The sequence below is a fragment of the Sus scrofa genome, chromosome X (genome assembly GCF_054392235.1).
Source record: "Sus scrofa isolate SSC_HxYL_T2T_F1_AM1 chromosome X, Sscrofa_HxYL_maternal_Yorkshire_Landrace_v2.0, whole genome shotgun sequence".
Lineage (NCBI taxonomy): Eukaryota > Metazoa > Chordata > Mammalia > Artiodactyla > Suidae > Sus > Sus scrofa.
Window position 1 is genome coordinate 135703587 of NC_139401.1, and position 27636 is coordinate 135731222.

A 27636-nucleotide genomic window follows, 5' to 3' on the forward strand; every position below is an offset into this window, starting at 1 on the left:
GAAATCATCTTGCAAAGGCTTTGCGAGACGGCCAAAGGGAAGAGAGGAGACGGGATTGCGAGCGAGAGCTAGTTGAGGGAAAGCTGTTCCAGAATTAATAGATGACCCGAAACAGGAATAATCAATATACATGTAATAGAAAGTCAGTTATAATTTTGTTTAGTTCCTGGTTTATTACAAGGGTTTTGTGGTTTCCTTTGTTTTGTTTTATTTGCCATTTTGCTGTTTGGGCTCACTTACACTCTGCATGAAGGTTGTAAAGAAAAGGGGACTTCAGTAAGGCTGAATTTGTTCTTATTGCTGAAGGCTTCCAACGGGAGACATTTGTAAGACAGGTAGAATAAACTATCGGGAATTTTTCTGGCTTTTTATCCAGTCTGTTCGAACTCATTTCGGGCTGTTATTTCTGTTCTGCCTATTTGGCAGTGTTTTCATGATTCGGAATTTTTCTTTGCGTTAAACACTGTTTGCAGTCACTGAGTCTTGTTTTTATAGCTTCAGTGCATTGCATAAATGTCATGTGATGTAGTACAAGTCCTGGAAGCTCTGGAAGTTCCCGTCGTGGCTCAGCAATAATGAACCCGACTGGTATCCATGAGGACACAGGTTCAATCCCTGGCATTGCTCAGTAGGGGAAGGATCCAGCATTGCCGTGAGTGGCGTAGGTGGCAACGCTATCCTCGTGGATACGAGTCGGGTTCGCTAACTGCGGAGCTGCGAGGGGACTCAGTAGTCTCTGCCTCTTAATCCTTTCCCCATATCCTGCCCTCCTCCCTTCCCTGTTCCCACTGGTAACCACCCGATTGCGCTCTGTATCCATGAGTGTGTTTTTCTCTCTCTCTCTCTCTCTTTTTTTGTCTTTTTGCCATTTCTTGGGCCGCTCCCGTGGCATATGGAGGTTCCCAGGCGAGGGGTGGAGCTGCAGCCACCAGCCTACGCCAGAGCCACAGCCACGCGGGATCCGAGCCGCGTCTGCCACCCACACCCCAGCTCACAGCAACGCCGGATCCTTAACCCACTGAGCGAGGCCAGGGATGGAACCCGCAGCCTCATGGTTCCTAGTCGGATTCGGTAACCACTGCGCCACGACAGGAACTCCTGTTTCTCTGTCTTATATTCACTAGTTGCTTGTGTTTTTTCCTCCCCTCCTCTCTTGACCTACTCCCTATGGCCTGCATCTCAGTCGCAAGTACCCTCCATATCACCATCTCCCTTCCACCTCGAATGGCTCGGGGTCATCGTTTTCTTTTTCTTCTGTGGAGGGTTTTCCACAGCTTATTCAGCGCCAGGTTTTGTTACTTCATTAGCACCTGCAAAGCACTTGGTTTGTAAACGAGTGATGTTTCGTTTTCTCCTACTGCAGAATACTCCAGCGGCATCCGAGCAAAACGCTTCTAATTTTAGTTCGCCATCGACATTTACCTCCAGGGTCTGCCACTACCCAGCTGGCGAATTCTCGGGTTTAGGTACGGAGGCCTCCCCCTTTCTTCCCCTTGACGTCCTCTGCACGGAACGGCATTTCAGCATTGCTTCCTGTGGGCATTCTTTAAACATGGCATTGGCTCTTGAGGGGTTGCCTGTCCTCTGGGTACTCTTGTTTTAAGGGAGCAATTAAAGACGTAATTACATTTTCACGGTGTTTTCTTGACCATTTGAATTCATAGGTTTCGACTCCAGTGGGAGCTCTTTCCCTAATGACACCTCAACCCATGTTTTCTACCCCACTGGGCTTCAGCACCGGCCCTCCTTCTGCTCCATCCACAAGACATAAGGTATGTCAGAGCCGAGGCTGCTTAGGGCCTTGGTGGGTTCGTTTAGTCTTTTGTGCACTGTTGGTCTCTCATAGGAGAGACACAAATTCTAACATTTTAAGCACTGTAAAAAGACGCACAGTTGTGCAAAACTGGTCCTCTACAAGCTTGTGTTGGTAAACCTCAGCTGGGTTCTGATGCCCGTTCAGCAATCCTTTTATTCATTCATTCAACAAACATAACTGTGATTAGTGCTGGAGAGGTGGGTAGCTCAGTCTGGAGTAAGGAAAGGATATTCCAGACAAACTTAGATAGGAAGGCAAAGCCCCATGGGAGGTCAAAAGAGGGAACAGTTAATGCAGGGATAAAAGCTTTCAGGGCATTGAGTATCAGATGATACGGAGACTTTAAACTAGGATGCGTATCAATGATGGGAGTTTAGTATTAGAGGCAGAGAAAACCGCCTGAACGTGCACGTGGCACACGGGTGAGTGCAGCTGAAGCGTATGGGAGGTGTCGTGATCCAGGTGCTCATTGCCTCACGGAAGACTTTTCTAGAAGTCTTTCCAAGGTTTCTGCCTTCAGGCTTCAGCCAATACATTGGGCCCCCTGCTTCCTGAAGGTTTGTTTTAGGAGGCCCAACAAAACTTCGAGTACAAGATAATGAGAAGACTGGCCAGACTTTTGTGTAAAAATACTTGCCGTTTGTTTTATAACCACAGGAAAAACTTGTAGAGCTAATGAGAGATTTACTCTCTGTCTTTCTCTCACACAGACAAAATCCCTGTAGAAGCACCAAAGCAACAAGATTCAGAATCAGAGGTGAAGCCCCGTCTTCCAAGTGAAATAAACATTCGTTTGGACCTTCGATACTCTTGAGAGTCTTCAATTTAGTGTGTTTGAGGTCAGGCATCCTTTCTCCGTTTTAATGGTTATTCTTGACATTTTATTCTGCGATTATCAAAAACCAAAGTTAAAATCTCAATCTCACTTCCCAAATAACACAAGGACCTTAGAACATGTTGAAACGATGATGGCATTCCCTCCCGAGCTGTACACTCGAGTTAGTTGCTCAAAGATTGGAGCCCTGTTCCCTTTTGGTAGCCCCCCAATTGATAGTGTTAGAAATGCTTTGTTCACTATCCTTTCCTGCAGTGGAATCTTTTCCCTCATCCCGAAGCACGTCTTTTAGAAGTTTATTTAGTTTAGTTATGTTGGTGATAAACTTGGTGTTTGTCTGAAAATATATTTCTTCATACTCATTATTTTTTTGGTTGTGCCTGTGGCATGCAGAAGTTCTCAGGCCAGAGATAGAACACATGCCACAGCAGAGATCTGAGCCACTGTAGTGACAACTCTAGTGACAACCACTAAGTCACCAGGGAACCCCCCCCCCCCCATATACTGTGGATTCGGCCCTAAAAAGCAAATAAATAAATAAAAATTTAAAAAATTTTAAAAAATTGAAAAAATGTTTTTTGTTATTGGAGTTCCTGCTGTGGCGCAACAGGATTGGAGGCATCTTGGGAGCACTGGGATGCAGGTTCGATCCCTAGCCTGGCACACTGGCTTAAGGATCCAGTGATGCCGCAGCTATAGCCTAAGTCACAACTGTGGGTCAGATTTGATCCCTGGCCTGGGAACTCCATATGCTGCAGGCGGCCAAAAAATAAAAAAAAATAAAAATAATGTTTTTCATTATTGATTTGCAGTTGTGTATATATTCTGAATATTAATTCTGTGTTAGATATATTATGCAAATAGTTTCTTCTAGTCTGTGGCTTGCCTTTTCACATTTGTAATGGTATCATTTGATGAGTAGGTGTTTTCCAATTTTGAAGTCTAATTTATCAAGTTCTTCTTTTATGATCAGTGCTTTTTGTTTCCTCAGAAGTATTTGATTATCTCATTGTCATGAAGATATCCTCCAACTCTCTTCTGGAAGCTATACAATTTCCTCTTGGGTTGTCTTGGTACATTTCTCAAAAAGCAATTGACAACATATATATGAGTCTGTTTTTTCCTTTGTTTTGTTCCATTTCTCCAAACCTCTATCCTTATTACACTAACACGCTGTCTTGATTGTCATAATTTTCTGTAGGTCTCAAAATCAGGTAGTATTAGTCTTCTATTTTATATGTATTTTATATGTATTTTATACATATTTTATATGTATTTTATACATATTTTTCAAGATGGTTTCAGATATTCAGGTTTTGTTTGAATTCCACAAAATATTACAACCAACTGGTCAATTTCCATGGGGAAAAAAAAAAGCCCTCTCAGAGTTCCCATTGTGGTGCAGCAGAAATGAATCCAACTAGTATCCACGAGGATGTGGGTTCAATCCCTGGCCTCGCTCAGTGGGTTGAGGACCTGGTGTGGCCGTGAGCTGTGGTGTAGGTCGCAGACGCGGCTCGGATCCTGTGTTGCTGTGGTGTAGGCTGGGAGCTGTAGCTCTGATTAGACCCCCTAGCCTGGGAATTTCCATATGCCACAGGCGCAGCCCCAAAAAGCAAAAAAAAAAAAAAAAAAAGCCTCCGAGGACCTGCTGATTAGGACTACATTGAATCTATGGTTAAATTTGGAGAAAATAGACATATAGATATCCTGACAATATGATGAACACGGTATAAGTGTATTTCTTCAGGAATTCTTTAATTTCTCTCTGTCGATTTGGGGTTCTTAATAGTAACTAGCATGTTTCGTTATACAAGTACCAGGTGTTTTAACTTAATGGCATTGTTTAATTTCATATTCTAAGGTTGTGTTGCTAGTATCTAGAAGCTCCCACCGTCGACCACCACCTCTCTGTTCCACGGTCCGGTCCTCAGCCCCTCCACCCACGGGCCCTCCTGCTTTGCCCAATTTCTTTACTCCTCAGGCTCCCACCCACACACCCACTCCTCCACCCCCTCCCTTCTCCTCAGGCCTCCAGCCCTGCCCCCTCCCTGTCCTCCAGTCCCGCTCCCTTCCCTGCTCCAAGGTCCTCCAAGCCCTCCGTCCCATCTAGGTCTGGACCCTGGCGCAGTTCAAAGCCCCGCCCGCTTTCCTCACTCCTCCTGCCCCGCCCACCTCTCAGGTCCTCCGACCCCTTACCTTCGCTCTAGTCCCACAGGTCCTCAGTCTCGCCAGTTCTACAGCAACGGCTATTTTTTAAAACCCTTCCAGCGCCACTCTTTCCTCTAGCCCAGTCCTCCTCTGCCCGCCCCCTTCCCCTTTCCTTCAGCCCCTCCCCCGTACCCAACCTCCATCCCACCTCCCTCACTACTTCGGCCCTACTGTGTGGCAAGATCCTTATTAGGTATTCTACATACATAATCTCATTTCATCTTTACAGCAGCCTTGTTAGTACACCCTTGTTATTCTCATTTTAAAATATGACCTAGGTAATGCTCCTTTCCTACCCTAAATGTGCCTGTTACAGCATTTATTATATTATCTTACCGATTGTTCGGGTCCCTTTAGTTGTCTACAAACTAGGGGTTTAAATAACATGACCCCGTGACTTGCACATAGCCATTTTTAATAAATGTCCATCGCTATTATTATATGTTTGTCCCCACTAAGTAAGGGAGCTGACATATCCTTTATTCAGAAAGGGCCTGGCTTATGGTAGGCTTCGTACGAGTGGATGAAGCACCGCTTCCCCGTGAAGCACTCGAGTGCAAGCAAACGTAGGAGCAAACATGGTGGTTAGATGTCAGAAAACAGATGGAAAAATAATTACTTGGGCCTGTATAACGCAGTTACTTTCAAACGGTTGCAGCAGTGGATGATGTTGGGGAAGTCCTTGGGCCTAGGAGCATTGGAAGAGTTCTTAGGATTTTGCATGTACACTGAAGTTTTGAAAACGTTTGAGCAGGGGTGGTGAGAGGCTGATCAAAGGTGGCTTTTGGTAAATTTTGATGCAATGGACAGGGTATTTATTAGAATCAGGCCACCGCTCCCTGTGGAAGCAAGCATAAAGCAAGTCCCCTTCAAGGGTCAGGAAGCTCGCTAGGATGGTGGGACCAGAAGGACACCCAAGCCCAGTGGCGACGTCTAGGTTCCGGATTTGCTTGTATTCCAAAAGGGATCGTGTCGCCTCGCGAAGGCTATTCTGGAGAGCGCTGCCTGTTCTAGGATAGCAGTGGGATATGTCCCGGCTTGGTACGGGATCATCGGGGTCCTCCAGCCCGCCCACCCCCAAAACCGCCGGAACCCCTTTTCCCAGGACTCGGTATTGGTCCTTGCTGCAGATCCAGGTTCGCCTCAGCTGCCCTTCCGCGCCTGTCACTCACCTGTACGCAGCCAATCAGCATCCAATGGTCGGGAGTTTCATCCGAAGGGAGAGGGGCGGCTGCTTCCTGTGCGCCAATGAATGCGCAGACTCACACGCGAGGGGCGGGCCTGCGGGTGTGAGCGGGCCAATCACAGTCCCCCGGCGGCTGGCAGCCCGAGAGGCAGTTTGTCGCGCGCTCGCTTCCCCAAGATGGCGGACGCTAAGGACGGTTGTGGTTTGGGAGAAGTGGCTGCAGGGAACGGGCGGCGGCTCCACCTAGGGATTCCTGAGGCCGTTTTTGTGGTAAGAGGCACGCCGGTCCTCGGTATCTTGTCTCTGTGTGGTGGGCGACCGTTTCCTTTCTGGCCCCGACCCCGGCCTCGATCGTTGGGGGACGGAGTTGAGCGGGAGGACCTGAGAGAGTGCTCCGTCCTCTCCCACCTCCGCGCCGGCACGCCCTGTGCTGTGTTGGGACCCGCCCTCGGGCAACGCGGTCCGAGGAGGCCCCAGCAGATAAGGTGGCGTGGGGCCCGGAGGACTCGGGAGCGGGGGCGGGGCGGCCCCATCAGCCCCTCCTCCCCGCCCCACGCGGGATTTCCTCCCGTGCCGCCTGGAGAAAGGGAGGCGGCGAGGAGCTGGAGACTCAGCGTAGATGCTGGAGGGAGCGGTGTACACATGGTGACAGGATGCAGTGAGTAGGCAGAAGAGCTGGGGCTAAGGTGTGGAAGTAGGAAAATGGCACCTGGTCTGTTGCCTTGGGGGAGCCGAGTGGCGGGGAAGTGGGGTCGGTGAGAACGTGAGGCCCTTGTGTGTCCTGCTGAGGCACGGAGGCTTTAGCCAGTGGGCAGCGGGTGTCTAAAGAAGGCCACTGTACAGCCTGTTTGCTTGTAGGTACGTCGTCCTAATAACTTAGTAGAGAATAAATCGGGTGGAGTTCAGAGGCGAAGCAGGGAATGCAATTTTGGAGGCTTCGCAGAATGGGGAGACCAACCCGAGTCCAAACAAAGAGAAGCAAGTAGACGCTTCCACTCCTGCGCTTCCGTAAAATTCTCGAAATAGTATTTGAAAGCTCTTTCAATAATGAGAAAAGACCTGACTGCCCTTCCAGACCAATATAACCCGTCTCTGTCCACTCACTTCTGGCTGAACAACTATGAAATCTCTGTGGAAGTTTCTCGACCTTTTGGTTTGTGCCTCTGTTGCCTTATCTCCTCCACCTTTTTGTTAATCATATCTTAGAGTCTTCAAAAGACCCGTTTATTTTATTTATTCTTTTATTTAGGCCACTCTTAAGGTACACTATGCATATTTGCATGTGCCGATTCAGTTTTCTACTGTTTTCTTTATTTTGTCTTTTCTCCCTGAGCTGTGCCGTTTTATTTCTTTACCCTCATTTCCCACCTAGTTGTTAACTAGAGATACAATTTCTTAAATACCAGCCACTTTCCTCATGCTGTTACAAAACCCTAGGCGGCAGGTACTGTTATTCTCATTTTGTAGATGATGAAACTGAGGCACAGAACCCTGGAGTAACTTGCCCCAAGTCACGCAGGGTGCCAGAGAGTTATCCAGGGTTTGAACTTGGGCCCTCTGTAGGACTCTAGAGCCTCTCCTTACTGTCAAGCTCTGCCACCAGGAGGAACATGAGGTAGTTGTCTTGCTCACTGTCATTTCCCCTGATCCTGGCACAGTACCTGACACATAGTGTAAGCTTATAACCAGATGCTGAATTTCTGTAGTGCCTTAAAGTACTACAGTGATGGTGCTCAGCGAGACATGGGCTCAGCACTCTAGTTCACAAGGATAAACTTTATCTGAGGGCTTTATACGTTTTTCCTTAAAATGTTATGGGTTATTTTTTCTAGATCTTAAAATTTCTACCAAATGATAAAACCAATCCAAATTTTATGTAAATATTTTTATTTTCTCAAAGTAGTTAGAATAGCACAGCACAGTATAAAGAACATTGGTTTCTAAATAGACCAGAGTTTGAATCCTGCCTCTACTTCCCACTTGCTGCTCAGCCTCGAACGTATTATTTTACAACTTTGAGCCTCTGTTTCTTTAACTGAAATAGGCGGTAACAATACTTAGAGAGTTTCCACGAGAAACAGAATGTGCTTTCAGTATTGCAAGTAGATGCTTAATATATATTAGTTTCTGTGATGATAGGACGCAGTACCCTAGTTTGGTTTGTATCTCTATTGCCTTATCTCCAAGGCAGACCATCACTCCAAGACAGACTTCTTGGCACTTTCTTCTGTTCCCTTCACACGTTGTGCTGTAGACATAGCTAATGTTTGTTGAACACTTACTAGTAGCTGTTGTATGTCCTTCTGGGTATTTTACACATGCTAACTCACTTGATCCCCTGTGAGGTGGTTACCTCTTTTTCATTTTGCAGATGAGGAAATTGAGACAAAGCAAAAGGTTTAATAACTTCCCCGAGGTCAGTACATCTAGTATGTGATGAAGCCAGCATTCAAAACAGGCAGCCCCTGTCTTCTAACCATAAACCTGTGCTGCTGTAGTTAATTCTTCTTGCTGCAGTCTAACCTCCTAATAACATGTGCTAGAAACTTCGACCTCACTCAGTCTCTTTCTTCCTACAGTGGTCCTTCTAGGAAGATGCTATCTCCATTTTACATGCACGACTCAGCCATCGCTTCAGCCTCACCTTTTCAATTTCTTTTACTGTGTCTAGCTTGATGGCTTCATAATTCACTCCCTTGCTGTGTTTCTCTTCCTTTTTCTTCTTGTCTTGTTTTGGCTAAAATATTCCCTTATTGCTAGTAAGCATGGATAAGAATAATGATTTAGAGATCCCATAAACTGTAAGATTTTTGAATTTAACTTACTTACAGTGAAGGACTAAGGTTCTTTAAACCATTGGAAGCCTCTTATAAAGTCTCCTTAAAGTTTCCATGTAGTTTCACCTATTCCTGATCCTGATCTAATTAACAAGCTTTTCTTCAAGGACCCAGCATGTGTAGAATACATTAAAGAAAAAAAAAATGCCGTTCGGTTTTATTGCTTTTCTTTTGCTTAATTATTCCTGTAACAGAAGATCCTTCTGTTTGCCCTTTAGGTTTACTTTATTTCAACCACTTCATACTTAAGGAGGCATTTGTGGCTTGTCTTGGGAACCCAATGACCATATTTAGCATGACTTCTATGGCAGCACTTGTTTAGTTAAAAATTTAAGTAATAAAATTGGTAATTTTGGGAGTTCCTGTCATGGCTCAGTGGTTAATGAATCCGACTGGGAACCAACCATGAGGTTTCGGGTTTGATCCCTGGCCTTGCTCGGTGAGTTAAGGGTCCCGCGTGGCTGTGGCTGTGGTGTAGGCTGGCGGCTACAGCTCCGATTGGACCCCTAGCCTGGGAACCTCCATATGCCATGGATGTGGCCCAAGAAATGGCAAAAAGACAAAAAAAAAAAAAATTGGTAACTTTGGCATACAACCTGTCGAGTCATTTTTGTGGCTGCGAGTGCTGCATGGAGGATGCATAAAGCAGACAAGGTCATCTTTCTTTCCTTGTATATAAATAAAAAGAGGAAGGTGGAAGAGGAATAACTTATATACACAGTGTATGTGCGCTCTCTGAAATGGCCTCTAGCTTTTTATAACTGCTTCTTTCTTAGTTAAAAAGCAAGCTTTTGGAGAAAGAGAAACACAGGCTCTTTTTCTGTCTTAAAAATAAACTTAGGAAGTTCCCGTCGTGGCGCAGCAGAAATGAATCTGACTAGGAACCATGAGGTTGCAGGTACGATTCCAGGCTTCGCTCAGTGGGTTCAGGATCCCGGCATTGCCGTGAGCTGTGGTGTAGGCTCGGATCTGGCGTGGCTGTGGCTGTGGTGTAGGCTGGCAGCTGTAGCTCCCATTTAACCCCTAGCCTGGGAACCTTCACATGCCATGGGTACGGCCCTAAAAAGACAAAAAAAAAAAAAAACAAAAAACCCTGAAAAACCAAACAAAAACCAAAACTTAAAGCAAAAATCAGAGGTATAAATTCTCAAATTTGTAATGTTTTCTTTTGCTCTTAAAGGAAGATGTAGATTCCTTCATGAAACAGCCTGGGAATGAGACTGCAGATACAGTACTGAAGAAGCTGGATGAACAGTACCAGAAGTATAAGTTTATGGAGCTCAACCTTGCTCAAAAGAAAAGGAGGTAAGTGCAAAAAGGATTACGTTTTTAAAATTAATATTGTGTGGCTTAAACTTTTAAAAGATCAAAACATAATTTACATACAAATAAAATGTCTGTGTGTTGGCTGTTCAGTTTGATGAATTTTGATAAACATATCCACTTGTGTAACCATTGCCCAGATCAATACATATAGGACATTTCTGTTACCCCAGGAAGTTCCCTCCCGCCCCTTTCCTGCCAACCCTGCCCACTCCCAGAGATAACCACTGTTACGATTATTTTCACCATGGTATGGTGTTGTGTCAGTAAATTAGTTTCTTTTTAGTGCTGAGTCATTTTTCATTGTATGTGGATGTAACCACAATTTTGGTCTATTTTTTGTCTGTTTGCCTGTTGATAGACATTGGGTTGTTTTCCCATTTGGTCTTAAGTCTTTGTGTGGACATATGCTTTCATTTCTCCTGGGTTGCCTAGGGGTGGAATTGCTGATGTGTATGGCAAATGTATGTTTAATCTTGTAAAAAACTGCCAGAAGTCCTCCAAGGTGGCTCTACCAGGTTGCACTGCCACCAGCAATTTATGGAGTTCCTCATTCTCGCCAGCACTTGGTATTGTCAGTCTAAATATGCTTATGGAAACATAATAGAAAGAATTTTTTTTTTTTTTTTGTCTTTTGTCTTTTTGTCTGTTGTTGTTGTTGTTGCTATTTCTTGGGCCGCTCCCGAGGCATATGGAGGTTCCCAGGCTAGGGGTTGAATCGGAGCTGTAGCCACCGGCCTACGCCAGAGCCACAGCAATGCGGGATCCGAGCCGCGTCTGCAACCTACACCACAGCTCACGGCAACGCCGGATCGTTAACCCACTGAGCAAGGGCAGGGACCGAACCCGCAACCTCATGGTTCCTAGTCGGATTCGTTAACCACTGCGCCACGACGGGAACTCCAATAGAAAGAATATTGAGGTCCTTAATTCCAAGGCCTCTAGGATCATAGCATCTTAAATGTCTGGTTCTTCCTTTTCATTTTGCTGAGGTTATAACTTTCCTAAGACTTCATAGCTAATAGACATAGGACCAAAGTACCCTTGCTCTCAATCCTGTATTCCCCTATATTTTTATAGTAGCTTATGAAGTCAGTTCATAGTGATGAATATTTATGGATCTGCTATGCACAGGTGCCAGCATTCTTCTGGCAGTTAAATATTTCTGGAATTCCTCATAGGTACCAGATATTATTTTGGGTGAAAGAAGGTCTAGTATCTGCTTTCAACAGTGACATAGTCTATAGGGGCCTGATAGGTATGTAAATAAGTATGCAGTCAGGGTGCTTGTGGTGCAGAGCAGTGAGCTAATGGCACAACAGGGGAAGGTGTGATCTGAAGGGTACAAAGGGCTCAGGGGAAGCTTCCGAGAGGAGCAGATGGCTGTGTAGAACTTTGAAGGCTGGTTATGAGTGTGGAGGCAAACTAAAGTGAGGAAGGGTGGTCTGGGCATGAGGGTACCACTTCTGCAAAGATAAAAAAGTTTATTTTTTAGGTATATTTTCCCATTTGATTTTGATGACAGTTGAGGAACTTTGAATAAGGGCTGGGTGTTACATGATATGAAAAGTCGTTGACATGGACAGATGAAGGTTGATGAAAGAAAAGGATAGAAAACGCTCTGTGCTCATTTTGGAAAAAATGTATATGTGCACAGAAATATCTGGAAGAAGGGACACTAATATTATATTAACATTGAAAATCTTTGGGTGGTGGGAATATGATATTTTTTCTTATTTGCAATTAAATGATTGTATTTCGGGAATGATCTGGGCTGGAGATAAAAACTGGGGAGTCATTTAAAGCCGGAGTCTAAATGAGCTGCATCACCAACAGAGTTTATGTAAAAACACAGATCGGGGCATTGCAACAGTATGAAGTTAGGGAGACTCAGTGGATCATAGGGTTCTGGAAGCCAAGCTAAGAAAGTGTATCATGGAGGAGGAAATGATCGCCTGGGCCAAATGCTGCTGATGGCTCACCTCAGTGGGATAAGGACTGAGAATGGACTCAGCAAAGTGGAAGTCACTGCTCATCTGGACGGGAACAGTGGTTCCAAAGAGAATGATAGAATTAGAGACAACAGGAGTTCCCGTTGTGGCGCAGTGGTTAATGAATCCGACTAGGAACCATGAGGTTGCGGGTTCGATCCCTGGCCTTGCTCAGTGGGTTAACGATCCCGCGTTGCCGTGAGCTGTGGTGTAGGTTGCAGACGCGGCTCGGATCACGAGTTGCTGTGGCTCTGGCATAGGCCGGTGGCTACAGCTCCGATTCAACCCCTAGCCTGGGAACCTCCATATGCCGCGGGAGCGGCCCTAGAAATAGCAACAATAACAACAACAACAACAAAAAAGACAAAAGACAAAAAGAAAAAAAAAGAAAAAAAAAAAAAAGAATTAGAGACAACAGATATGGAAAACTTTTGTGAAGAGTTTTATCCATTTTAATAGTGAGTTGGTTGTCTTTTTATTTGTAGGAATTCTGTATATATTGGACACTAGTCCTTTTAGGTTATATGTATGAGACATTTTTCTTTTGTAATGTATCTTTATTTCCCTTTCGATTCTTTTGATGAGTAGTTCTTTGCTTTTTGGGGGCTGCACCTGCGATATATGGAAGTTCTCAGGCTAGGGGTTGAACTGGAGCTATGGTTGCCGGCCTACGCCACAGCTGCATCCAAGCTGCATCTGTGACCTACACCACAGCTCACGGCAACGCTGGATCCTTAACCCACTGAGCGAGGCCAGGGATGGAACCTGAGTCCTCATGGATGCTAGTCAGGTTCGCTAACCGCTGAGCCACGACAGGAACTTTGTTTTCTTCTAAAAGCCTTAAAATGTTCCTTTTCACATCTAACTTCTTAAGCCATCAGAAATTTATTTTTATGTATGGTATATGGTAGGCTTCCAATTTCTTTATGTTTTTAAATAGATACACTGTGGACATACTGTTTGACTCAGCACTTTAATTTTAATGTACTCTGATTTAACAGTCTTTTCCCTTAATGTTTAGTGCCTTTTGTATCTGTTGAAGAAATAACCTAAGTTTGTGAAGATATTCTTAGTATTTTGTTCTCAAAGCTTTGTTGTTTTATCTTTCACACTTAGATCTGTAATTCATGAGATATTCAGAAGTATGTTGCTAAATTTCGAAGCAGTCATGGGATTTTCAAGCATGTTTCTTTGCTCTTTCTGTTTTGTACATTGATAGTTGTATCTGCAGTCTTGGGCCGCTCCTGCGGCATATGGAGGTTCCCAGGCTAGGGGTCTAATCGGAGCTGTAGCTGCCAGCCTACACCAGAGCCACAGCAACGTGTGATCCGAGCTGTGTCTACAACCTACACCACAGCTCACGGCAACGCCGGATCGTTAACCCACTGAGCAGGGGCAGGGACCGAACCCGCAACCTCGTGGTTCCTAGTCGGATTCGTTAACCACTGCGCCACGACGGGAACTCCACACGTTCTTTTTCTTTCTTTCTTTCTTTTTTTTTTTTTTTTTTTTTGTCAACAGTGCTTTGTAGGTTTGTACATTGCTTTTCCATTAAGAGTCAGGTAGTATCTAGTTCTCTTACGATGATACTCACTGCCTAGATCCATTAATTATGAGTTGCGAAATGACGATGTTTTAATTCAGTTATTTATTTTTTACTTATTAGTAAGTTGGCATACTTCTATAAAGAGAAATGTCCCTTCACGTACTGTTTGGTAAAAGTGGCTGCAAGAAATCAGCTCACCCCTCAGTTTGTTCCCTTGCAGGAGTAGCCCTGTAGTTCCTCTCACCTCAACAGCTGTCTGCTGCCTTGTTACTGAGGAAGTGTGTATTTTCTCTGGCTACTTGAACAGCTAGAGGTAGGAGTGCTGGTCTGCTGCCATCTTAACCTGAAACAATTTGTATCCTTTTTTTTTTTTTTCCCCTTTTTACTGAGGCATCTGCAGCATATGGAAATTCCTGGGCTAGGGATCGAATTGGGCCACAGGAAGGCCAGATCTGAGATCTGAGCTGCATCTGTGACAATGCTGGATCCTTCACCCACTGAGTGAGGCCAGGGATCAAACCTGCATCCTCAGGGAGGCAACATCAGGTCCTTAACCCAGTGAACCACAGTGGGAACTCCTTTTTTTTGTTTGTTTTTTTAAAGCTTTTTAGTCTGTTTTATTCAGTATATGCGGTTTGAAAATTATGTCTTCTTGGATTCTCTTGTGGTGTAGCAGGTTAAGGATCTGGCGTTGTCACTGTAGTGGTTCAGGCCACTGCTGTGGTGTGGGTTCGACCCCTGCCTAGGAACTTTTGCATATCACAGGCATAACCAAAAACAGAAAATTATGTCTTCTTGGTGAGTTTAACCCTATATAAAATCCAGCCTATCTTTTTAGATAAAGTAATTTTTTTTTTTTTGGATACTTTCAAGATCATCTCTTTTGGTTTTTTGTTTTGTTTGTTTTTGTTTTGGCCACATTTTTGGCATGTGGAGGTTCCCAGGCCAGGGATCAAACCTGCACTGCAGCTGTAACCAGAGCACACAGTGACAATGCTGGATCCTCAACCTGCCGAGTCACCAGGGAGCTCCACCATTGCTTTTATCTCACTATAAGTTGTCTATGTGAGCATATCTCTCTCAAACTCTTTCTTAACTAACTGTCAGCTTCCTGTAACCATGGTTACCTGTGTGGATTGCTTTTATCCACAGAAGATTTTTCTTTTGCTGTGAGCTGTGAGTCTGTATCAGCCGTGGACCACTTGAGGCCCATTAGAAGTTCTTTCACTTAATAGGAGAGCTCCCCCACTGAGCTGTGAGTCAGGGGCCCAGGCTCAGGTCTGCGGCTGGTACTGGCACCTACTTTTCTCTAGTCCTCACTATTCAACTCAAAGCTTTTATTCCCTTTTACTTTTTTTCTAGAATTTCCCTCTCCTCTGTGATATCAGCTATGCAACAGAAACCGTTTTTGTGCTTGATTTTGAGTTGTTTTGCAGCAGATGACTGTGTAGTTTGGATACTAACTTTTCTGTTTTTTGTTTGTTTGTTTGTTTTTGTCTTTTTGCCTTTTCTAGGGCCGCTCCCACGACATATGGAGGTTCCCAGGCTAGAAGTCGAATCGGAGCTGTAGCCACCAGGCTATGCCAGAGCCACAGCAACACGGAATCCAAGCTGCATCTGCGACCTACACCACAGCTCACGGCAACGCCGGATCCTTAACCCACTGAGCAAGGCCAGGGATTGAACCTGCAACCTCATGGTTCCTAATCAGATTCGTTAACCACTGAGCCACGACGGGAACTCCTAACTTTTCTTTATATATGTTGTAAAATGTTTCTTGCAGACCATCATTTGTCCTTAATTTTACCTTCAGCTGTGTCGGAGTTATATAATATTTCATAATTCTCTTGTGGTGACCTCTTTAATGCATGAATTAATTGTATGTTCCTTATCATTCTCTAACGGGAAATTTTGCGATTATCATTTTTTTCTATCATCTGTTAATTTTTTTTCTTCTCTCTTTGTGGGATTCCTGTTAATAGGGATGTCGACTCTTCTAATTCTGCCTTCCCTTTCTCTTTGTTTCTTCTCTTCTGCTGACTTTGGTAATTTGTCTTTTGGCAATTAAATGGATATTCATGAGTTCTTTATTTCAACCATTACATTTTTTGTACCTACCTAGTAGTTTTGGTTGGTTCCTCTTTTTTGTATGTGTGTGTTTAGGGCTGCATCTGGGGCATACAGAGGTTCCCAGGCTAGGGGTCTAATTAAAGCTTCAGCTGCTGGCGTATACCACAGCCACAGCAACGCAGGATCCCCAACCCACTGAGCGGGGCCAGGGATCGAACCCGATGGTCCTCATGGGTGCTAGTTGGGTTGGTACTCCTGAGCCACGTTGGGAGCTCCGGTTGGTTCTTCTTATAGCTACATGTTTCTTCTTCATATTAGCAATATCATGTCCTTTCTCTTGGAGGTATTTTTAAAATACTCACTGTATAATCTTTTAGTATTTGCTTTTGTTTCATCTGGTAGAGGTTGTCCAGTTTATATCCTTTATGTTATTGTGTACTTGAATTTGTCCGATTATCATTTATTTTTCTTGTTAGCCTGTATTCCCTCAGGAATATCGGTTACTTCGGCCAGTAAGGCATGTGGGTGTATGAGTAATTCAAGTCCCTCCTGGTGGGTAGGGTTAGGAAGAATGCTGCTGCTGATACGGTCTGTGTGGCACAGCCATTGGCCAAATGCTCCTTCTCTGCCATCAGGTGCCTTGGCCTCTGGGAGATTCTTTTTGTTCCCCTGTCTATGGCTGTTTTCACTGTCATCTCCCCTGGAGGTAGGAATGGGGAGAGGGAACTGTCGGGGGCCAGTACTTGTCTTCTCATCTCCTTTCCCTGACCTTCTCCCTACCTCTGGCCATTCTGACTGTTTTTCCGCCCTGTAGCGGTGATGGAGTAGGTAATGTGATTTGCTCAGGGCAATTTAGAGGGAGGAAAAACACCTAGAAAGTTACCCTTTGGTCTTAGCCTTAAACCCCCCATTTGAAGACTTGATCCATTTCCTTTCTAAGCTGCTGTCTCTCCCTCACTGTCCTACCTATTCCCAGGATCTAGAGATTTCCGTCATTCATGTAATAGCAAAGACCTAGAACTGCCCCAAGTGTCCATTGACAGGAGAGTGGGTAAACAAGTTGTGTTATATTCGTAAATGGATATTACATAGCAGTGAAAATGAATGAACGAATCTTAGGAACCTAATTGGGTTATAAAGCAAAATGCATGCAGCATGAGACTATATGTATTATGCTAAGAAACTAGCCAAGAATATTTTGCTTAAAGATATGCATAAATGTGATGAAACTGTTTGAAAAACGTAGAAAAGGGACTGTGAACACATAGTTCAAGAGAGTTGCTGCCTTTTGGGACAGAGCCGGCTTGGGAAGAGGTATATTGCTCAGACATGCACAGCGGCCTTGGTGGTCTGGTTCCTAAGTTGGCCAGGGTTGCAGCTGCTTGATTCATTAACATGCCTCATAGCTTATATATTACATGTCATATTTTATACATTTAAAAATATATCATAGAAATAATTTACATGGCCAAAAAAACTTCATCTGAATGTACTTATGTTATATATGTATCAGATATCTTATAAATGAACGCATCTACATCTTGCGAGCATTTACGTATACTAACGTACACAAAAATAAGCAACATTGAAGAGATCTCCAAGATCTGTATTGAACTGTAAAGAGTTCACAGAGCATTGGCTTTCAACCTAATTTAAAAAAAAAAATCAATGCTAAGTGTGTGTTTCTAGATTATTCACTGGGTTGTTTTAGCAGCTAGTGATACTATTTTTTAAGCACAGGGTATAATAAAGTGTGCTGTGTTAGCCTTCACCCATGCTGTGACTTCCTTTATATGATTCAGCAGGTACATTTTCATTATCATATTTCACTAAATGTTATTGAAGATCAGCATGTAAATGAAATTTAAATATCACCGTAGCTTTGTTTTTTTATCCTTAGTCTGTTTTGTTACAAATTACAGTGTGATTTGAAAGGAACCCTGGATAACTGTTTGCACATTTTTCCATACAAAACACTTGAAAGCCTCGGGCAGCTTCTGATCATTTAAAAAAAGAGCTAAAAAAAAACCCGTTTCATTCTTCCCTAAGTTTGACTTCCAGTGTTTTAAGCATGTTTTTATCTCTTATTTCTTTTTTTTTTTTTTTAGGGCTGCAGCCAAGACATATGAAAGTTCCCAGACTAGGGGTTGAATTGGAGCTGCAGCTGCCAGCCTACACCACAGCCAGGCAGCGCTAGATCCTCCTTAATCCCTGGCAACCACTGATCCTTTCACCGTCTCCATAGTTTGGTCTTTTCCAGAATGTCTCATAGTTGGAATCATACACTATGTAGCCCTTTCAGGTTGGCTTCTTTCACTTAGTCATGTGCGTTTGAGTTTCCTCGATAGGTCATTTCTTTTTAGCATGAATACTATTCCGTTGTCTGGATGTACCACAGTTTCTCCATTTGCCTAGGGAGGGCATCTTGGTTGCTTCCAAGTTTGGGCAGTTATGAATAGGGCTGCTAAAAACATCTGTGTGCAGTTTTTGTGTGGAGCTCTGTTTTCAGCTCCTGTGGGTGAATACCAAGGAGCATGACTGCTGGATCGCATAGTAAGAGTATGTTTAGTGTTACTACGTCTTCCAAAGTGGCTGCATCATTTTTAGGTTTCCACCGGCAATGGATGAGAATTCACGTTGTTCCACATCCTCACCAGCATCTGGTGTTATCAGTGTTCCAGATTTTGGCCATTCTGATAGGTGTGTAGTGGTGCCTCGTTGCAGTCTTTTTGTTTGTTCATTTGTTTTTTTGCTTTTCATGGCTGCTCCCTCAGATTTGGAGGTTCCCAGGCTAGGGGTTGAATCAGAGCTGCAGCTGCCAGCCTACGCCACAGCCACAGTGACACCAGATCTGAGCCGTGTCTGTGACCTACACCACAGCTCACAGCAACGCCGGATCCCTGACCCACTGAGCAAGGCCCGGGATTGAACCTGCATCCTCATGGATACCATTCGGATTCATTTCCACTCGTTGCGGTCTTCATTTGCATTTCTTCCTTCGCTCTCTCTTTTTTTAAAATTTGCATTTCTCTCCTGGCATGTGAGGTGGAGCATCTTTTCATATGCTTATTTGCCGTCTGTGTACCTTCTTCAGTACATCTGTTAATGTCTTTGGTCCTTGTTTTAAATCTGCTAGCCTGGAACAACTGGGCATCCACACACACACAAAATGAATCTAGACATAGACCTTACACATTTCACAAAACTTAAGATGAATCACATGCCTGAATGTACACTGCAAAACTTAAAGCTCCTAGAAGACACCATAGGAAAAAACTAGATGACTTTGGGGGTGGTGATTTCTGTTTAGATACAACACCAAAAACGATCCATGAAAGAGATAGTTGATATGCTGGACTTTATTAAAATTAGCAACCTCTGTTCTGAAAAAGAATGAAAAGATAAGCCACAGACTGGGAGGAAATGTTTGTAAAAGACACATCTGATAAAGGACTGGCATCCAAAATACACAAAAGAATTCTCAAAACTCAACAATAAGAAAACAAATAGGAGCTTCTATTGTGGCGCAGTGGAAATGAATCCGACTAGGAACCATGAGGTTGCAGGTTTGATCCCTGGTCTCAGAGGATTAAGGATCTGGTGTTGCCATGAGCTGTGGTATAGGTCGAAGACACGGCTTGGGCCTGGTGGTGGTGTGGCTGTACCGAAGACCAGCAGCTATGGCTCCGATTTGACCCCCAGCCTGGGAACCTCCATGAGAAAAAAAAAAGAAAGAAAACAAATAACTGGATTAAAAAATATTTGAATGTATGTTATTTTAAAAATCTATTTAAAATGCAGTTTTAATTAAATTCAAATCACCTATGATTTTCTCTAGAATTGTTAACTGACGATGGGGTATTTGACATGTAAAACAAGATCTGTACACAGTAGGCATTCTATAAATATTTGCTATTATATCTAAATATTTTAGTAAATACTTATGTCTGAAATACCTTATTTAATAAGCAAAATGTATTAGGATATCTTAAATATTTCCTATATATAAATTGCCCTCAAAATGTATCAGTAGAAAATGCAAAGCTAGATAAGACTGTGGCCTGGTGGCAGAATACTAAGTTAACCTTTTTCTTATTCACAGGCTAAAAGGTCAGATTCCTGAAATTAAGCAAACTTTAGAAATTCTAAAATACATGCAGAAGAAAAAAGTAAGTGCATTTTTGTTTGTCAATATGAGCTATCCCGGATCCTTGAGTGGAGGGAGACACGTGTTCCTTGACTCTGCTCGCTGGTGTTTGAACTGTGCTGGAAGATCCGGTCTGCCTTCCTGAGCACACGTGCTGATGTCCAAACAGTGTACTGCTGGGAGACGGGTGTTTCCCCCCCCAAGGCAGCTTTCCTTCTCAGGCCCACACTTCTTGGGGGACTAAATACAAAAAGAAAATGCCGTATTTTGAGGTAGCAGCATCTGATGCTTTTGTTGTTATTATTCTCCCTAAGAATAAGGAGTGAATCGAAGACTTAACGGAGCTGGAAAGAATCTTAGAAATTATGTTTCAGATTCTCATTTCACAATCCAAGAAATATTTGCAAAGACCAGTGTCATGTAGTTAGTTACTAGCAGAACTGGATTTGAAAATCTTCTGAGTCTTAATCCAGTATTTGTTAAATAAAAACAGGCTGTAAAGATTACATTTCATAAGTATGTTATATTTAAAATATTATATATTTATATTTAGTATATGTATATTTATAACTTGATTAGAATAACCATTTCTAGTACTTTTTTTTTTTGTCTTTTCTAGGGTTGCACCCATGGCATATGGAGGATCCCAGGCTAGGGGTCTAATCAGAGCTATAGCCGCCGGCCTACACCACAGCCACAGCAGTGGGGGATCCGAGCTGCATCTGTGACCTACACCACAGCCACAGCAACGGGGGATCCTTAACCCGCTGAGCGAGGCCAGGGATCGAACCTTCAACCTCATGGTTCCTAGTCGGATTCGCTAACCACTGAGCCATGACAGGAACTCCTTTTTCTAGTACATTATTTTATATCATGAATGTGTAAGCGACTTCAGAAAACCAGTTGCTTGAGCATGAAGCACTGATGAAGTAATAATAATAACAGACAATTCTTGTATAGAGCTTACTCTGTGCCAGGAACTGTTGTATGTTTGTGTAAACTCCGCTCACCACATACGCAGCCTTCAGAGGTGTAGTAAGGAGCCAGCCAGAACCCACGGCCTCCGTGCCCAGCCGCCTGGCTGCAGCATTGCTTTCTGCTGCCACCCTGCTTAGTTTGCATGGTGGTCCCGTGGTACTGTTGTAAATGGCTTAGGGTCAGCTCTGCCATCTCTCCCTTATAACCTTGGTGTTAAAATGTACTGTGTACAGTACTGTATTTTTTTTTTTTAAAGGAGTCCACCAGTTCACTGGAGACCAGATTCTTACTGGCAGATAACCTGTATTGCAAAGCTTCAGTTCCTCCTACTGATAAAGTGTGTCTGTGGTTGGGGGTAAGTGGATGTAACCGCCATAGCTTCCTTGGCTGACATTGGCAAGCCAGTGTGTTTTCCCCCGCGCAGTAGCGGTGTTCCAGCTGTGTACAGTGCCCGTCTCCCTCGACTGGGAGGAATGGAGGGGTGGCATTCGGAGGGGATCAGGAGTGTGATGAAGGTTGCCACGCAGACATGCTCACGTCTCTCCCAGTCAAAACAAAAGTGATCAAAACCCTACTTCCCCTTCAGCTAATGCTTTCTCTCCTAAGTGTAAGTAAAATAGAAGGTACTGTTGAACCTCACATAGTGTTTCTTTATCATAAGAGTTTGTTAGTTCAAGAAGGATCTCTCTAAACTTAAGGGGGGAAAGATTACAAAAACCTTAAGGTTAGAACCACCCCCTCCCCTTTTCTTTTTGTCTTTTTCTAGGGCCGCATATGGAGGTTCCCAGGCTAGGGGTTGAATTGGAGCTGTAGCTGACGGCCTACACCACAGCCACAGCAACGCTGGATCTGAGCCGTTTCTGTGACCTACACCACAGCTCATAGCAATGCCACATCCCTAACCCACTGAGTGAGGCCAGGGATCTAACCCAAAGCCCCATGGTTCCTAGTCAGATTTGTTAACTACTGAGCCATGACAGGAATTCGTAGAACCCATTTTTTAAAAAAAAATTTTTATTTTTTGTCTTCTGTCTTTTTACGTCCAAACCTAGAAACCATTCTTTAAATCTTTTTTTTTTTTTTCCAGCTTTGACAATTTCATGGGCCTTGTCTGTGATTTTTTAAATCTTACTTCTCTCAGTCCCTTGACCAACCAGCCAAGAGCCAATTCCACCTGTCCAGCTAGCTGTCCTTAGTTCTTGTTGCCTCAGGCAGGTTCCCATCCGATGTAGCAAGACCCTCCCTACTGGGAGGTCCTGAGCAGATTCATACACAGAAACCCTTAGTTCCTCCTCCTGATTTTTGTTGGCTGTAATATTTTTAGTTTGTACATTTACTTCTACAACCATAATTTCCATCCTTGTTTGGTTTTGTTTTATAAATGGAGCAGCTATCCACCCAGTAGCTGACATCCTAGGGGTTATCCTCATTGGTTTCTCGTTCCCCTTGGGCACATGTCATCAGTGGGTGGGCATAAGATGACTCCATAAATTGGACTGGGGCCGCAAGGAGCGCTCTGGTGAGAACTGTGGCTGGAGCCCACCTCACACAAGGATGAATTCCAAATGGATCACATACTTAGCCTGAAATACTGATGCCGTCAGAGTTCTAGGCAAGTCATTGGTAACTTACTTTGTAAGCCTGGAATAAGGATGCTTTTTTAGGCCTAAAAATTCAAAGACCATAGCAAGGTCAAAGACAGTGAACAGGAAAAATATTTGTAACTCATATAGCAGGAAAAGGACTAACAGATTCCCAGGCAGAAGACTAACAGACTTAGAGTTGTGTTTTGGGCATGTTAGTCTTGAGATGTCTGTTAGGCCATTGGGTAGAGAGACTGATAAGGCGGTGTTTTGGGAGTGAATCAACGAAGGAGAAATACTTGGCGCAGGGTACTTCCCGAATGAATGATTACTGTTTTTTGACATAAATGAAGAATTATGTGAATGAATATAATCGTTAAACATAAGTATTGTATATTTTTTCTTGTTAAAAGTAAGCAATGTGTAGACATTTTTGGGAAAAAAGTTCTAAGAAGCATCAGTAATTGACAGAAGAATGAGATTAGGGGCCTGGGTTTGGAGAGACATTTCCTTTTCCTTGAATATTTTTGTCCTCTCTGAAGTTTTATACAGTTTTCTAATTATCATGGATTGGTATATTCATAAATACGTAAGTATTTATGTAGCACCTAATTTGCACTAAATACTTTCATGTTGTCTCTTTTAATTCTTAAAATAATCCTTTGAGTAATTTTTAAATTCCATTTGTCAGATGGGGAGAGGGATTCAAGAAATACCCAGGAGGAAGTCAGATTAGAAGAGCTCAGACCTGGGAAAGGTGTGGTTCGCCCCCTTCAGTGTGCATGTGGTCACTCTGGATCCTCAGAATTCCAGACTTAGTCATCTTGCCTTCACCCCTAGTGGCTGGCGTGGGAGGTGGGGAGGGGGCGATAAAAGCTAGCTGTTTGTCTTAATGGATCAAATATAGATAATGGTCTACCTTTGAAAACTTTTAAATTATTGTATCTTCAGCTCAGAAATGACTATTTACATTGATTCAGATGTAATACTATAAATAGTGTCACGATGGACTTAGTAGATAAGATAGTATTTGGTAACTAAAGATAGTGATTCTTATCCTTATTCTTCTATTTATTTATTCCATAAGCAAAAGAATAAGTAACCTGATTTCCCAGAGCCTGTTTCCTTAGCTATGAAGAAGATAACTTGCCTCACTAGGGTTTATGAGAAGTAAATATATTCTCTAGCCCAGGGAGTCAATAAACTTTCTGTAAAAGGCCAGAGAGTAAATATTTTCGGTTTTTGCAGACCATGCAGTCTCTGTTACAACTTGTGTTTAGCTCTGCCACCATGGCATGAAAGTGTAAGTGAATAATGAACAGCTGGGTTTCAGGAGTTCTCACTGTGGCTCAGTGAGTTAAGAACCCGGCTAGTATCCATGAGGATGCGGATTTGATCCCTGCCCTTGCTCAAGTGGGTTAAGGATCTGGTGATGCTGCAAGGTGCCGCCATCTGCAGCGTAGGTTGCAGATGCAGCTTGGATCCTACATTGCTGTGAACTTCCATATTCTGCAGGTGTGGCCGTTAAAAAAAAAAAAAGACTAGCCGGGTTTCAGTAAAACTTAGGACGAAGGGCCTCTGGCTGGATTTGACTCAAGGGCAGTAGTTTGCCAGCCCCTGCTTTAATGTATAAAGACCAGGTGAATGTTTATTAATTGTCATGATTTTCTTTCTTCAGGCTAATGTAATGCTTGAATATGATATCGATGAAGCTCAGGCATTGTTGGAAAAGAATTTGTCAACTGCCACAAAGAACCTTGATTCTCTTGAGGAAGACCTCGACTTTCTTCGAGATCAATTTACTACAACGGAAGTCAGTATCCTTTCTCAAAAAAAAAGAAAAAAAAAAAAGAAAAAAAAAGGGCAAAGGGAGGAAGGAAGAAAGATGTTTTTAACATTCTTACCTGCATTGCTTTAGTGAGAAGAATGTTCTTTTTTTTTTTGTCTTTTGTGTTTTTAGTGCCACATCCGTGGCATATGAAGGTTCCCAGGCTAGGGGCTGAGTCATAGCTGCAGCTGCCGGCCTACACCACAGCAGTGCACAGTCACAGCTGCTTCTGCAGCCCACACCACAGCTCACGTAACGACAGATCCTCAACCCACTGAGCAAGGCCAGGGATCGAACCCACGTCCTCATGGATGCTAGTCAGGTTCATTAACCATTGAGCCACAAGGGGAACTCCAATAATGTTCTTATTCTTAGACTACTGTTAAGTTGCAGATTTTATGAGAGTGGTAAATGACATATTTAGAACTAATAAATAAATTTACAGATAGACTGATCTGAATTTGAAGTGGGAAAATGTGAAAACAGCAAATTCAGTTTAGCAAAATGAGTATTTTTCTTTCAGATATTTTCTCAAGACATCTTCATAGCTAATGAAGTAGTGTAATTCCACAGTTGGTTATTAAGGGTCTCCTGCAACTGTGCTAAGTTGCATGGGGCAAAGTATTGCTCCGTAAAACAACTAAGTGATGATTTTATAGTAAAATATAAGTAAGTTCATTTCATATATTCAATACCAAGGCAATTCAAAGTTAGGGAAAGATAGATGTGAGCTAGAATTAGTTCAGAACGGGCTTTGAGAAGATAGAACTTAAGAGTGTTTTCGAAGGCAGTGTAGGATTTATATCGGCAGAGGAGGCCTTTTCTTTCTGACCTGTCTCTCCTCCTGGTTCCTGGCGCAGTCCTGGGCCTCACACAGTCGCCCAAGACAGAAACCTGGGAGTCGACCTTCATGCTTCTCTTTTTTATCAGCGGAAGCCAACCAGGCACCAGATTGTTGTCAACTTTCCCTTGTAAATCTCTCTGCCCATTGCTGTTACTCACATTTTGGCCTTCTAGAGTCTAGACTCAGTAGTTCTCTAGTCTTTTTCTCCCATCTGTCCTTTGCACTATCTCTACCATGAATTTACTGAGTCATGCTTCTTTCTTTTTATTCCTCTGGTTATAATACTTCAGGGGTATTTGCTATGTGGAAGGGCTGCACACGGGCTTTCTGTGAGCTGTGCCCAGCCAGTCCGAACTCCTGCTGCTGGCTTCCTTGCTCCCAGTGCACCCCTGGCCAGGTCTTCTCACCCGCTGTGTGTGCCATGCCTTTTGTACTTCCACAGTCAGTGCCTCCTGCCGGGACTGATTTCCTCTTGTTGACCTAGGTTGCTTCTTTTTATCTTTCATATTTTGGCACAAGCAGCACAACAGTTCTGAACTTTTCCCATTGTCTCAGGGGGGTTTGTTGGTCCTTTGTGCTTACTTAGCACTTTGCACATAGTACTTTGTTTTTCATGCCGGACTGGGAGCTCTTCACATGTGGGAGCTCCACTTCCTCTCTTCTCCCGGCACAGACCACGTGACAGGGGTTGAGTGGTTGAGTGAGGGGAAGGCAGGCCTGTTGAGGCTTAGAGCAGGGGTTGGTGTGTGACTGGTAACATGGAGACTTCGTTCAGAGACAAAAACTGACAACATAACATTGGAGCAAATCTAGGTGACTTTCAGTCCAGTGATGACTTTCCGGATACACCACCAAAGGCATGATCCCTGAAAGAAGTAATGGATAAGCAAAGGCCTACACTGGGCGGTGCTCGTGGAAGGGAAAAGATGCAGACACTGAATAAATTGGGTGAGTGTCCTGTGCAACTGAGCAGAGGGTGAGGTAAAATCATTGATAGTTAAAAGTGTAATAATTTAAATTATTACCTGTCATACATAATTATGACATGTCAGGGTATGGTTTGAACAGTCTCTTAAATTTCATGCATGATGGACTGTCGTTAAAACTCTTGAGTGTCAAGCACATATTTGTTAAATATAAAACCGTAGTTGACTAGATATGCTAAGCAATTACTGATCTGAAACCCTGACTTGGTTTTTGTGGAATTTGTTTCGTCTTTTCTTGGCAAATGATACTATAGCAAGGTGGCTCATGATACGACTTGTCTCTAGTATTTTGTGTGTGTGATTTCTGTCTTTGATTCGGTGTGTGAATGAATACTTGGTCATTACGTATGTTATCTTAGAATTGCATTTGCATTTTCTTTGACAATTCTTGCAGATATGGCCAGGGTTTATAATTGGGATGTGAAAAGAAGAAACAAAGATGATTCTACCAAGAACAAAGCATAATGCTGGCAATTAAAAATATGGTTCAGTTTTCCAAACATGTTATTTTAAATACCCCAAAGTTTATCCTTAAAGGTTGACGTAACTTTAAATGATTTTTAACAGCAAGAATGATAATTAAACTTGAAAAAAAGATAACACCACTTTATTTATTTATAAAACAAAATTAGTTTCAAATATTTTATGAAATTAGCAGTATTTTTATTTTTTTTCATTTCCAACAAAGTCAGTGCTGTTTTCATCATTTTTGTTTGTTTGTTTGTTTGTCCTAAGAAAGGTCTGAACCGAAATGGCTGAAAACTGTCAGGTATGCTATGGAAGCTGATTTCTGGACAGTTTAGCACAGTTTACTTTTTCTTTATTGGCTGGTGTTCCTCTCACTTAGTGTGGTTAAACCAGTTCAGAGGTAGGAAAAACAGTTTGAATATTTGAAAACTGGTTTTTCTTTAGTACATGTGGGCCTTTATGATCCTCTGTTGCTGTTATTTGTCTTATGTAAATAGAGTTATATGAATTACAGCTTAGTCAATAACCATTATAATATTCTGTACTTTTTAGGACATGGTAATTTGCGTTCCTATAAACAGTTAGAGGGCTATCGAGACAACACTTTTTCTAACCCGATATAAGTGCACAGAGCCTTTGCAATGCCAGCATAAAGGCCAAGATGAAAAAACAAAATTACCCACTCCAAACTCTTGCCTAAGGTGATTTTATATTTCTTAACAGTTCTCCAAAGCAGCTGAACAGAAATATTAAGATAAATGTAAATCTCTGCAATGGTTTAAACAAGTTGTGAGCTTTTTTATTCATGGTAAAACTTCATGAAAGTAGCAGAAAAGCCCTGTGGAAAGCCGCTGGCACAGTGGCTAGTACTTGGCGATAGAGATTCTGGTAAAAACACATGTATTCTTCCATCTCCGTGTAGTGAAGAGTATACTTGTACAATGTTTTGTACTTGTACTTCATGATATTAAAACAGTGAAGTTAAAA

At 43.0% G+C, this 27636-nt stretch overlaps 2 protein-coding genes and 1 long non-coding RNA gene across 9 annotated transcripts in view; 2 read left to right on the forward strand and 1 right to left on the reverse strand.

Annotated features, from left to right (window-relative positions):
* Positions 1-2619, forward strand: part of LOC102163557 (phosphatidylinositol-binding clathrin assembly protein) — a 39696-nt gene extending 37077 nt beyond the window's left edge. For all 5 annotated transcript variants that reach the window (XR_014835203.1, XM_085007572.1, XM_085007571.1 and 2 more), the window contains 3 exons: positions 1364-1466; positions 1665-1772; positions 2527-2619. Coding sequence is in view for 4 of the 5 variants with exons in the window: in XM_085007572.1 (XP_084863698.1) it covers positions 1364-1466; positions 1665-1771 (210 nt within the window). In the remaining variant the exon portion in view is untranslated. The remainder of the gene's footprint in view (positions 1-1363; positions 1467-1664; positions 1773-2526) is intronic.
* LOC146394843 (uncharacterized) lies at positions 154-6474 on the reverse strand. Its single transcript, XR_014835217.1, has 2 exons — positions 6035-6474; positions 154-2702 (listed from the first exon to the last, which is right to left on the reverse strand). It is a non-coding gene; the product is annotated as an uncharacterized LOC146394843 (long non-coding RNA).
* Positions 6216-27636, forward strand: VBP1 (VHL binding protein 1). 3 transcript variants are annotated; one of them, NM_001244980.1, is made up of 6 exons: positions 6216-6318; positions 10066-10190; positions 19918-19984; positions 21197-21295; positions 24202-24340; positions 26576-27630. In NM_001244980.1, the coding sequence occupies exons 1-6, from the start codon at positions 6226-6228 to the stop codon at positions 26644-26646; spliced, it is 594 nt and encodes a 197-aa protein (NP_001231909.1). In that variant the 5' UTR covers positions 6216-6225; the 3' UTR covers positions 26647-27630. The 3 variants fall into 3 exon arrangements, with proteins under 3 accessions (NP_001231909.1, XP_084862347.1, XP_005674076.1); XM_085006221.1 differs by lacking the exon at positions 6216-6318 and adding an exon at positions 6606-6734 and having other exon boundaries at positions 26576-27636; XM_005674019.4 differs by lacking the exon at positions 6216-6318 and adding an exon at positions 6606-6706 and having other exon boundaries at positions 26576-27636.

Coding starts and splice junctions, on each gene's coding strand:
- VBP1 (NM_001244980.1), top strand. CDS start 6,226: ATGGCGGACGCTAAGGACGGTTGTGGTTTGGGAGAAGTGGCTGCAGGG. Junction 10,191..19,917: donor CTTGCTCAAAAGAAAAGGAG/GTAAGTGCAAAA, acceptor TCTTATTCACAG/GCTAAAAGGTCAGATTCCTG. Junction 24,341..26,575: donor ATTTACTACAACGGAAGTCA/GTATCCTTTCTC, acceptor CAATTCTTGCAG/ATATGGCCAGGGTTTATAAT.